Source organism: Garra rufa, chromosome 5 (genome assembly GCF_049309525.1).
Source record: "Garra rufa chromosome 5, GarRuf1.0, whole genome shotgun sequence".
Lineage (NCBI taxonomy): Eukaryota > Metazoa > Chordata > Actinopteri > Cypriniformes > Cyprinidae > Garra > Garra rufa.
In genome coordinates, this window is record NC_133365.1 from 32,464,585 (window position 1) to 32,478,061 (window position 13,477).

The window sequence follows — 13,477 nt, forward strand, 5'->3', positions numbered from 1 at the left end:
AATAAATAAAGCCATTCAGATTTTTGTTCATGAAAAGAGTGCTTATGCTTTAATATTTGTGCGTGAGCAGCCCGGAAAAGCCACTTTTCGACTCAGCCTGTCTTTACGGTCTGTCCCATCATGCAGAATAATGTTCGTCTGATGTACCGCTCTGCAAATTAGTCACAATAACGTTTCTTTGCAAGTCTCATATATAAAGCGCACTGCACTTCTCGGGTCGGCGGTACCAGCGCGATCCCTTACATTGTGATTACAGAGCAAAGAAATATAAATGTCTGCTTTATTTTATGTACTTCCACAATAACAACAAAACGTTACAAATTGCCTTTGTAAAAATACAGGGTGCGCTCTCGCAATTTATGTCTCTCTATGCAGCTTGAAAGGTCTACTTCAATAAAAGAATCGAAAACAAAATTGTGTTTATTTAATTCGTATAAATCCAACAAGAGGTAGGTAGTAATGTACAGTCTTTCCCGTGTGAGTTCATTATCTGTAACCATTGTGCTTACACTCAGAGCCAGCGCAGCATATTTCCACAGTATAATCCAGATGAAAAACCGGATTCGTGGCTTGATTCAGCTAAAGATAAAATTTAATAATATATAATAAATAATGTATACTGTGTATATAATCATACTAAGTATCAAGACAGCCCAGGCATGTTAAATTAATATTCAAGCAATAAGCTCATGTGTTTTACCCATGAACAAAAATACGAAGAATCAAGCTTTTCGTTTTTCCGTTTCTCAAACAAAATGAAATAATAATAATAATAATAGGCTACTCAAATTGTAGCCTACTCAAATTGTTATTATGCTTATTATTATAATATTATTATTAATATTAATAACTCAAATAACTCAAATTGTTATTGTGCTTATTATTATTAGGCGTATTATTTTTTTATTATAAAATCTTATTTAAGATAATCAAAACTATTAATTCTGAATAATCACATTTTTGATTGATTTAACAGCAAATCGAAATACGAGCAGAAATAAATAAATAGAATTCATAATAAGAAAAATATAATAATAGGCCTAATAATAATTATAGTAATAATAATAATAGGTTATTATAATAATAGATTATTATATTAATCTATTATTAATATAATAATAGATTATTATTATTAATATTATAATTATTATTATTATTATTATTATTATTTCGTTTTGTTTGAGAAACAGAAAAACGAAATTAAGCTAGATTTGTTTGTATTTTTGTATTTGTATTTATTCTGCATGAGTTGAAAAATGGCTTTTCATTGCCGCCCACTTATAATTAAAGCATAGCTCTCTTTTTACCCACGGACAAAAATACTAAAAGGTAGTTATTTTTAAACTTAATTTTTTTTTCATTCATTTTGTCCATTTTTGAAACAGAACGAAATTATTATTATCATAATACAATCAAACCGTTTGTCATTTCTATTTTATTTCTTTATAATCGTAGGCCCTATTTCAATTTTCTGTGAAATCAAACTTTCATCCAAATAATATTCCAAGCTCAGAGTTGATTATTCAGAAATAACAGTTTTGATCTGATCATCTTAAATCCTCTGGGTCTGAGGGCAGATTGGAGATTAATCCTAATAAACATGCCGCTACAACTGAAACCATTACATTAAAATTATTAAAACAGTTTATTTCTATATATAGCTGCTAGTGTATTCTAACTCCAGCAGCGTGCATCATCCTTTATGTCAGGACTGTGGTAAAGGCAGCGCGGACAAACGCTTATAACATAACATCTCATAACATAATCAATGATTGTTATTATTAATCATATCAGATCATATGACATAATATGTCGTTATTACGAGAAAAAGATGTCGTTTTAACGAGAAAATTATGTCGTTTTTACGAGAAAAGATCTCGTTATTACGAGAAAAGATGTCGTTTTAACGAGAAAATTATGTCATTTTTACGAGAAAAGATGTCGTTTTTACGAGAAAAGATGTCGTTTTTACGAGAAAAGATGTCGTTTTTACGAGAAAAGATGTCGTTATAACGACATAGCTGAGTGGGAAAAAAAATAAGTGTGCGGCAGCAATGCGTCACCGTACCATATAAAGTGAAGTACAGTCAAATCTAAAAATTTTAACATAGTTTGTATCTAAAATTTGCGAGCCAACTTACAGCAATTCTTTATATTGTAGAAACCGCAATACTATTATCTTAAAATCAAACACCCACAATCATCACACATATTCCAAAAAGAGATGTTTAGAAGATTTATATAACTTTTTTTGTATAACTAGACATTTTATACACAAGCTGGCTTTTCCTTTGTCCATTAGAGGGCGTCGTTTAATAAACACGTGAACCGGAAATAATAGTACGATTGACCTGTTCTTATTTTTAAGCGGTTTTTAAAAATGGCGACCGGGAAGAAGTGTATGTTTACAGTAATTAATGTAATTATAACGGCTCTTATCATAGAGAGTCAATGTCGACTCCATCATCTCATACTTAAGGTATGTGTGTGCTGTGCTTTAAATGTTATTATAGGATTTTCGTATAGTCACTGTGTTGTCACCACTGTTGTTTATTGCAACGGATGCTGTCTTATGATTAATCAGACATAACCGTTTTGTTGTGATAATGCAAGATGATAATTCAACGCATCTTAGCATCTAACGTTAAATGCTCGTGCGACACTAAACAGACGTGTTCTGTCTCAGGATGACATCCGTCAGCGGGTCCATCTGAACACATTCGGCTTTTATAAAGATGGTTACATGATTATGAACATGAACAGCCTCAGCTTCTCTAGTGGGAATACGGACAACATTGACAGCTCCACGGTTAGTGTTTCTCTTTCACTCACTCCTGTCTGTCAAATGATCAGCTTTGAGATTCATTCAGGGCTATAAAAACACGATGAAATAAATCAATATGAAAATGTATGTAAATGTCACCTGCTGTGTGTTGAACATTTATTTATTTAATTAATTAATTAATTAATTATATTTGATCTTATTTATATCTTATTATTATATTCTATCTCTATTTATTGCAGATTGGTTTTAGCCTAGATCGTGCAAGCAATAATGGCTTCTCCACGTACCTGGTTAGTATCTGCCTTTGAATGTCAATCTGAATATATTTCTTCGCAGTTGTAGTCTTGTGTTGTGTACTAAATGTGTAGAATGTTATTGTTGGTTTAAGTATAAATTAGTGTTAACATAAATTAGCAGCTGTAATTAAGGATTCATACAATATGTTACATTCAAGCTAACATTACATTGTCATACATTCATTTTATAATCTTTCAATCAAACTGAGTCATAATTGATGACCTCTCTTATGAATATGCAGGACGAGGGCCTTGACTACTGTCCTTTGAAAAAGGATCCAAGTAGTAATTTTGCAGGGGTGCTTCTCTTGTTGGACTTCAAAAATAACTTGTGAGTTATACTTCAATTTTTTTTTTCAGTTCTTACAATTAGAATGAATTTGGGAGTATTATATAGTTTTTGAATGTTATGTCATGGCTTGCAATATCCTCAGAGTGAGGAAGAAGACTTCAGCAGAGGCTGGTGTGTTTCCCAACATCATAGCTGTTGTGCCCAAAAACATTGTGGAGGAACAGCAAGCTGAAAAGGGCAAAGTTCTTCAAGATAAGGGGCAAGATGATGAATCTCAGTCTAAGAGTAAGTCTTTCTTATCTTGAACTGTATGGCACCTCATGGCATGCACTACCATACTATTTCAAATTTGGGGTCAATAAGTTTTTTTAAATAAATAAATAAATAGAAGTAATATACTACCAGTAAGATTTTGTGTTTTTTTTAAAGAAGTTTCTAATTTCTGTTGATCACCAAGCCTGCATTTAATTGAACCAAAGTACAGCAAAAACTGTAACATTTTAAAATATTTTTACCATTTAAAATAATTTAAAAATGTAATTTATTTCTGTGATCAATGTCTTCGAAAGACATTTTAGAAATTAATACTTTTTTTAGCTTTAAATTGATCAAAAGTAATAATAAAGACTTATATACCGATTTCTATTCAGAAAAATGCTGTTCTTCTGGTCTTTCTATTTATCAAAGAAACTTTAAAAAATCTACTTAGCTATTTTCGAAAAAAAAATTTGAGCAGCAAATCAGAATATTGGAATGATTTCTGAAGGATCATGTGACTGGAGTAATAATGCAAAAAAATGCTATAAAATCAAAGGAATAAATTACATTTAAAAAAAATATTCAAATAGAAAACAGTTATTTTAAATAGTAAAAATTTTTAAAAATGTTGCTGTTTTGCTGTACTTTGGATCAAATAAATGCAGGCTTGGTGAGCAGTAGAAATTTCTTTAAAAAAACATTAAAATCTTACTGTTCAAAAACTTTTGGCTGGTAGTGTACTTGTATTCAGCAAGGATGCTTTAAATTGATCAGAAATTAGAGTAAGAATATTTATTATGTATAATTTCTGGTTCAAATAAATGCTTGTTCTTTTGAACTTTCTGTTCATCAAAGAATCCTGGAAAAGAAATATTACAATTACCACAAAAAATATTAAGCAGTATAGCTGTTTTCAGCATTGATGACAATAAGAATAGTTTCTTAAGCACAAAGTCAGCATATTAGAATGATTTTTGAAGGACCATCTAACGCTGAAGACTGGAGTAATGGCTGCTTAAAATTCAGCGTAATATGTTCAGATAGAAAACAGTTGTTTTATTATTTTACCATGTTACTGTTTTTTGATCAAATAAATGCAGCCTTGGTGAGACTTTTCGAACAATAGTTTATAAATGTCCTCGTCAAACAAGTGTAATGTTGGTTTTGTAATCCTGTGTTTTATCAGTCTCGTTTTCAATTAGATTTTGTGTTTCTCTGTTGTTAATTTGTAGCGGGTTCTAAATCCAAGCGAGATGTTGAGGTGAGCTCTTGTTTTTAATTATTTATGGCTGCATTTAGTCTGAAAATATGCTTTTAATGTCTTAATTCTGCATTAACTCTCTTGATTGTATTACACCCCCCAGAACAAGGTGGAAGATAGCTATCCTCTGCAGAACAAAGAGAAAAGCTACTCATTTGAGGTAAGACATGTAGTGGTTTTGCTGAGAGCTGATGGGGCTCTGAAGTACATCAAGCTAGTTCTGAGCTAATACCTGTCCATTTCTAGATGTACTTCTTTTAACATCTGCCCAATTGTGCACTTCACTGACTGACCTGTTCTTGTTTTAGTTTTACTTCAATGTCACAACGGATGAGCAGCAAGGCCTTTATAACTTTTATTTCTACAACTGCTTCTCCATGCCAATGAACCAGGAAAGCTCTATTTCAGACATGCTGCCTTTCAGCATTGATGTAAGTGTTTCTCTGAGTTCTAAAATCCAGTGTCTTTAAATATAAAAAAGTACAAGTCTGTACTCAAGTGGTAAATATGATTTCAGATCAACATTGAAGAGAAGAATCCAGACAGTTTCCTCTCTGCAGGAGAGATTCCTTTACCTAAGCTTTACATCTGCATGTCCATGTTCTTCTTCCTCATCGGCACGCTGTGGGTTCATGTTTTGCGTACACATAGGTAAGTGTTACAATAACAGATCTTGTGTATATTTTCTATTTGATGGTTTCATACACAAGAAATGACCAGTAGAGAGCAGCAAAATCATGTCTCAGATTCAAATTCTGTAAAATTAGCAAGTGTGCTTTTTCTTTTTTTAGTTCTGATGTTTACAAGATTCATTGGCTGATGGCTGCTCTTCCATTCACAAAGTCCCTTTCCCTTATTTTCCATGCAGTGAGTCTTTACCTCTTTGTTTATATGTGAATGGTAAAAAGAAATGCTTATATTTTAAGTAAATGTTTTCAGATTTCAAGATTTTTTTCAAGATTTTTTTGATTTTTATCCAAATCATAAATTAGCAAATGATAGTTTAACAAAAAACTTGAAAATTAGGGTAAATGTGGTTCAAATGCAGTTCCATTTTGCTCTAGGCAAAAAGCAGCATTGCTCTGCCTTTGTTTTAACAATTATGTTCCTATTTTACAGATTGACTACTACTACATTTCCAATCAGGGCTTTCCTATTGAAGGCTGGGCTGTGGTCTATTACATTACTCACTTGTAAGTTCACCAATATAAAATATGTATGTGTGAGAGAATGAGAGATGTGGATGTAACTGGATAAAACAGGAATAGGGAGAAGTACTATTATATAAGAAAAAATATGGACTGATATGTACACTGCCATTCAAAAGATTTTAAATGTTTTTTAAAGTCTTTTCTGCTCGTCAATGCTGTGTCTATTTGATTAAAAATACTGAAAAAACTGTCATATTAATGTTAATATACTTTAAAATATCATTTATTTCTGTGATGTAAAGCTGAATTTCACATTCGGTATCACATGATCCTTCAGAAATCATTCTAATATGCTGATTTATTATCAATGTTTGAAACGGTTGTGCTGCTTAATATTTTTTTGAAACCTGTCTTACTTTTTTCAGGATTCTTTGATGAATTAAAAAGTTCAAAGCACAGCATTTATTTAAAATCAAAAGTCTTCCCCAATTTAACACATCCTTGCTGAATAAAAGTGTTAATTTCGTTCAAAGAAAGAAAGACCGACCCCAAACTTTAAATGGTAGTGTATATTGTTACAAAAAGATTTTTATTTTAAATAAATGCTGTTCCTTTTAATGTTTAATTCATCAAAGAATCATGAAAAACATATCACAGGTTCAAAAAAAAAATAGCAGCACAACTGTTTCCAACATTGATAATAAATCGGTATATTAGAATGATTTCTGAAAGATCATTTGACACTGAAGACTGGAGTAATGATGCTGAAAATTCAGCTCTGCATCACAGGAATAAATTACATTTGAAAGCATATTAAAATAGAAAACCACTATTTTAAATTGCAATAATATTTCATAATATTACTGTTTTTCTGTATTTTTAAAACATTCAAAATCGTACTGATACCAAACATTTGAACGGCAGTGTGTGTACAATTATGTTTTTGCTCTTCCTGGGAAACATTACAAAACCATTCAAATCTGAGCAGCATACTGGACATTATACACCAACTGACTAAAGAGCAAACACTACTACACTTATGTCAGCTTGTTTATTTCCTCATTGTCTGAAGCTTTCTCTGCATTACAAAATTTTATGTGAAATCGTTCAAATCCAACGTCCCAAAATCTAAACACTGGCATTGATTTTCAGCAGCTAGTGGTGATTCCTCCAGACTGCGAATTGGGGCAAAAATCTAGACAAAAGTCATGTAGTGTATTCCAGACTTGAAGTTCCTTAGGTTGGTTTAGTTGGTTAGGTGGGTGGTGAGCTTGTTTTTTGGATGAGAACCTCTACTGTTGTCATGAGTTTTAAAACAGAAACAGTAATTCCACAATACGAGCTCTGTGTTTGATTTTGCTAAATGTTTTCATTTGTGCAGGCTGAAGGGGGCACTGTTGTTCATCACTATAGCATTAATAGGAACTGGCTGGGCCTTTGTCAAGCATATCCTCTCAGATAAAGACAAAAAGATCTTCATGATCGTCATTCCCCTGCAGGTATTATTTTTGGTTTTCAGCATAATCTCAAAGTACTGTTTTAACTAGTGTTCGCTCCAAATGTTGTGTATGAATATGCATTAAAAACCCCAAATTTTTAGAATAATACAGGTCACAAAACACTAAAATGTGTTTATCAAGACATTACAGTACAATGATACACAACATGAAGGTAAACCACCTCCTATGATAAAAGCAGTAATAAATGTAACATGGTCTTGTTGGCCTTGTGATATCAGGTTCTGGCCAATGTGGCATACATCATTATTGAGTCCACAGAGGAGGGCTCCAGTGAGTATGGTCTGTGGATGGAGATCCTGTTTCTGGTAGATCTGCTGTGCTGCGGGGCTATTCTCTTTCCAGTTGTCTGGTAAGTGCATCTTTGTCCTTTTGATGTGCCCCAGATTTAATTTTCTGTGCCATAAATATATTTTCTTGACTAATAGACCAGCGTCTGATGTCTGTATTAAATGAGTAAACGGTAGGCTGTTTTGCTTTTTTATCTTTCGTAATCTTTAAAAGTCTAAAAACAATTTTTTTTTTGATAGGTCCATAAGACATTTACAAGAGGCATCAGCAACAGATGGGAAAGGTATGTCGATGTACCATTTTCAGTGGCCTTTTTTTAAAAGACGTTGAGTCACGTGTCACAATGTTTAAGCCATTTTAAATGATATCTTGTGGAAAGTGTGTATTTTGAATCTTCAAATGCTTTTCTTGGTCGTGTGAGCTGTTCTCCTTCACATTTCTCTATATGCAATTCGAAAAGACTTGTCTTTACAGCATAGAAATTGAATTGTGCTGTCCTCCAGAATGCAACAGTTCTAGATATGCTGCTCTAGACATACATTTATTCAGCAAGGATGCATTAATATGATCATAAGTGACAGTAAAGACATTTTTAATGTTACAAAATATTTATTTTCTTTGGAACTTTCCATTCGTCAAAGAATTCTGAAAAAATGTGTTATCGTTGACACAAAAGCATTAAGCAGCACATCTGTTTCAACTGTGAAAAGAATGACAAGAATGAGCACTAAATCAGCATATTAGAATGATTTCTGAAGAATCAAGTGACACTGAAGACTGGAGTAATGCCTAAAATTCAGCTTTACCTCAGGAAATGATTTTACATGATAACAGTTTTTCACATTATTACTGTCTTTACTGTAATTTTGATCAAATAAATGCAGCCTTGGTGAGCATAAGAGACTACAGAAAAAAAAATATATATATTGATCCCAGACTTATGAATGTTATTGTATATGGAGAATTCTTAAAGTCAATTCATTCCAATGATTTGCTCATTAAGAGCACCAATTGTTTGTATTGGTTTTGTCGTGTTATGATGCCACAAGTCAGATGTACTGATCCTAAGCTGAATTTGGTCATTATTATAAACACTCACCACAGTGAGTGGGCACGCAAGAGCCAGTCAGAGTTTGGTCAGGGGTTAGTTTTTCATTCCTTTAAGCAAACAGTGCTTGTGTCATCCCCAGTTCTTCGCATCTGCAAACATTTGTTACTAACATGAAACAACACGCATTGCATTTGTCCATTGTGGTTTAATCTTTTTAAAGTGGAAAAATGGATCCTTCTAGAGATGCTCTCTTTGGCATGTGATCTGCCACCGTGCACTGTCGCCTGTTGCGACAACAGATGCCAGGCAGCTTGAAAATGTCAGAGCTCAGAGAAACCAGCCTGGGTTATGACTTTATCCTACCCACAAATCCAGGAAATGGGTAGACAGATTTGGCCCTGCAGCAAGGGATCTTTGCAAATTCCATCATCTGGGAAAAAGATGCAGAAATTCTGCATTGCAAGTCTCATTTTTGTGCTGGTTTTTACATAAATGCAACTGCTTGCATAACCTCATTCCAGAGGTAAATTCGTTTTTATTTTACTGTGCTTTATTGGCATGGTTATTTTAAAATAATATTAAAAAAAGTATTGATAGTTATGGAATTATTGTTTAGCCATTATTCTGTATCATCTTACATTTCTGTTTATACTACCGTTCAATAGTTTGAGGTCAGTACATTTTGTATTATTATTATTATTTCGTCAGTTAATAAATAAAGAGTAATAACTCTATTTTTGATCAAATAAATGCAACCTTTATATATACAGTGCCCTCCACTAATATTGGCACCCTTGGTAAATTAGAGCAAAGGTGACTGTGAAAATAAATCTGCATTGTTTATCTTTTAGATCTTTTAGATCTTTCATTCGAAAAATTCACAAAATTCTAACCTTTCCTTCAAGTAAAACGATGGAAACTGAGGGGGAAATCTCATTATGACATAAATGTTTTTCTCTAGTTCTCTAGTTCAAAACGATAAAATAAATGCTACATTGGTGACCATAAGAGTTCTTTCAAAAACTAAAGAAAAATCTTTCCAACCCCCAGAATTTTGAACCGTAATATATCTAGATGTTTTCTAATAGTAATTATATAGAATGAATACTTTTATTTAACAAGGATGCTTTAAATTGATCAGAAGTGATGATAAAGACATTTGTTACAAAAGATTTCTATTCCAGATAAACAGCAAATAGAGGAAAAAAAAGAATACTAGAGTGATTTCTGTAGGATCATGTGACTGGAGCAATGATTCTAAAAATTCAGCTTTAAAATCACAGGAATAAATTACATTTAAAATATATTCAAATAGATAAGTTATTTTAAATGGTAAAAATATTTCAACATTTTACTGTTTTTGTTGTACTTTTGATCAAATTAATGTAGGTTTTATGAGCAGAAGAGACTTAAAAAAAAAACATTAATCTTACTGTTCAAAAACTTTTGACTGGTAGTGTACGAAATAATCCAGTATAAACACTACAATTTTATTTTTCATCAAGCCGTCCTTGTATAACTTTATACACAATTTACATTTAATCTGATCTACTTTTAATCTATTTGTATCTATTTTAGCCAGTAACATAAATGGTAATTAAAAATGCATGCATTTTGCTAGCAAAGATTTGGCATTATCAAAAAAACTGGTATATTGGTTAACTGTATTTTTGTTATATACACAGCCTTTTTTTTCTGTGCATGGACTCTTATTCATATAAGCAGAAGTATTCAGATCAGTGCTTTAAATCTCACATATAAAACCTTCAACCTCCAGCTAAGACAAAAAAAAACACTTAATGAAGAGAGAATAATGAAGAGAGATGTGCAGGTCTTGATGACAGCTTCCTGCTGTGGCGTGTGCCTCTGCAGTAGTGATCTTTGCTGAATGAGGCTTTTTCATGTTGGTAGGCTGAAATGAATGTATGCTGTCTTTATTTCATATCTTTGGTGTGATCCCCAAGGATGTCTATTTTCAAGCTAACATGCTTACAATAACTTTTTTCCCACCAATATTAACAGCTGTATGAACAAGAAAAGGTGTGTGTGTGAGTGTGTGAGTGAGATCAGCACTCAAAATGAAGCAGGTTATTCCCTTAGCCCCACTGTTTGTGTCCCAATTTTTGCCACTACAGAAAAATGAACCCTCACAAGTTACAAAAGTAGAAATATTCAGGCACAGTGTGAGATACATATGTGACCCTGGACCACAAAACCAGTCATAAGGTAAAATTTTACAAAACTGAGATGTATACAACATATGAAAGCTCAATAAATAAGCTTCCCATTGGTATATGGTTTGTTAGGATAGGACAATATTTGGCTGAGATACATCTATTTGAAAATCTGGAATCTGAGGGTGCAAAAAAATCAAAATACTGAGAAAAGTTACAACTTTAAAGTTGTCCAAATTAAGTTCTTAACAATGCATATTACTAATCAAATATTACATTTTGATATATTTATAGTAGGAATTTTACAAAAAATCTTAATGTAACATGATCTTTACTTAATTTCCTAATGATTTTTGACATAAAAGAAAAATCAATAATTTTGACCCATACAATGTATTTTTGGCTATTGCTACAAATATACCCCAGCGACTTAAGACTGATTTTGTGGTCCAGGGTCACTTATATAACAGAACCACTATATGTTGCCTTGGTGTATTATTACTTTGTATAATCCTATAGTCAACAGAGAATTTTCTCTCCAGACAATCACTACCCTTTTATCTTTTTTAAATAATCATAGTTTCATTGCTGCCTATCACATTTTTCCTGCTTTCATCTTCTGCCTGTCTCTCACAGGGCACAAAGATATACTCTTTGATTGCCTTCTGATTTTAACAATTTTCACAGCAGGAGCCGAGAACCTCAGTAATTGAAGCATGAAAGGTAAAAGGACAGCTCATCCCCTCTCTCACTCTGTATTAATCGTAATGTTTGGCTTCTCTTTCTCTTCGTAGCTGCCATCAATCTGGCTCAACTGAAACTTTTTAGGCACTACTATGTGATGGTATGTATTCACTTCATCTCATCTTGCTGTCATTCTCACTTACATTCAGACACAGTGATTTTAATTGGACAGATGACTGGCACTCAGTTCTGTGCAGGGCAGACAGCCTGTCATGGCATGAAAATTATTAGACTAGCTTGATTCAAGTTTAGCTTGATTTCAACAGTTGCTGACTGAATAAATGCATTTATTCATGAAGTTTTGTGCATAAATGCGTTGAGTTCACTCTTTTATTGCAACCTTATAGTTTATTTCACAATGATAACTCAAAATGCTTTATCAGTCACTTTGGTCTCGATTTGCCATTAAGTATGTCTCTAGCTTTGTCTAATGTGGTCCAAAAGTCTGAAACCACTAACAAAAATAATTGTATTTCATTTAATAGCAGTCTTTTTTATTCATTTAAGAACAGGAAAGAAACTACATTAAGTTATGAAGTATTTTTCTTCATGCTTCACTGACCATGAGGAGTTCACTTGATCAGTGTCCCATTTACTTATTTCGTTATTGACCTAAATAGCCCAAAACCTTCAAAAATGTATATTTTTTATTTTGTTGTAACTTTTTTTTGTTTGAGACTAAATCAGACTAGAACACACTGTTTGTTTGGTCATTTGTCTTTATTCAACGTGATCAATCATTTGAGACATTGAAATTCAATTGTCTAATCCTTTAGACTAAGTCTATCACTCCTTTGTCTCTGTCTCTTTTTGTGTCACAGATTGTGTGCTATATTTATTTCACCCGCATCATTGCCAGTCTCATCAAGGTCATTGTTCCTTTCCAATGGAAGTGGCTTTACCAGGTGAGTAATGGCAGCTTACTCAAACTTACAACAACATTTAACAGCTAGCAAACTAAAGTCTGTTTACTAAAGTGCAGTAAATACTTGTTCATTACAGAAAAGTTAATGGCAACATATCAATGCAATGATAAGTTTAATGTTTTATATTAAAGCAAGTTAATGGAGACTGAAGTCATTGTTGGCTTCACTAAGTAAACATGAAACTTTGCTATTTTAAACACTATTTTAATTCTCTGATTGGCTTGATTGTTTGGTTGGTCAATGTTCAAACACCATGACATGAGGGAAATGTTTTTTCTTTTTCTTTATACATAATACTTGACGTGAGCCCACCTTAGTTATCCTGTGTTCCAGTGTCCATTTGTGGCAGTAGTGCACTTTATAATGTTTGAAACTTTAATTCTTAAAATCTATAGGATCCCACTGTTACAAATACTAATTCAAAACCATTTAAACTTCAGAATTCATTAATTGTATACAAACACAATGCATCCCAGTTTGTGTACTTGTCTTGTACCCAATTAATTTTTCAAATACACTTAATTAACCATAATATATATATATATATATATATATATATATATATATATATATATATATATATATATATATATATATATATATATATATATATATATATATATATATATATATATATATATATATATATATATATATATATATATATATATATATATATATATATATATATATATATATATATATATATATATATATATATATATATATAT

General features: G+C 32.0%; 1 protein-coding gene across 1 annotated transcript in view; it reads left to right on the forward strand.

Moving 5' to 3' along the window:
* Positions 1-2,352: 2,352 nt before the first annotated feature.
* The window catches only part of gpr107 (G protein-coupled receptor 107), a 20,195-nt gene continuing 9,070 nt past the window's right edge, over positions 2,353-13,477 (forward strand). Inside the window, exons 1-16 of the mRNA XM_073839943.1 lie at positions 2,353-2,479; positions 2,687-2,809; positions 3,025-3,075; positions 3,324-3,412; positions 3,516-3,658; positions 4,864-4,892; positions 4,996-5,052; positions 5,201-5,323; positions 5,410-5,543; positions 5,684-5,759; positions 6,012-6,085; positions 7,425-7,542; positions 7,782-7,912; positions 8,091-8,134; positions 11,871-11,920; positions 12,642-12,725. Coding sequence (XP_073696044.1) covers positions 2,381-2,479; positions 2,687-2,809; positions 3,025-3,075; positions 3,324-3,412; positions 3,516-3,658; positions 4,864-4,892; positions 4,996-5,052; positions 5,201-5,323; positions 5,410-5,543; positions 5,684-5,759; positions 6,012-6,085; positions 7,425-7,542; positions 7,782-7,912; positions 8,091-8,134; positions 11,871-11,920; positions 12,642-12,725 — 1,425 coding nt within the window. The 5' untranslated portion in view covers positions 2,353-2,380. The remainder of the gene's footprint in view (positions 2,480-2,686; positions 2,810-3,024; positions 3,076-3,323; positions 3,413-3,515; positions 3,659-4,863; positions 4,893-4,995; positions 5,053-5,200; positions 5,324-5,409; positions 5,544-5,683; positions 5,760-6,011; positions 6,086-7,424; positions 7,543-7,781; positions 7,913-8,090; positions 8,135-11,870; positions 11,921-12,641; positions 12,726-13,477) is intronic.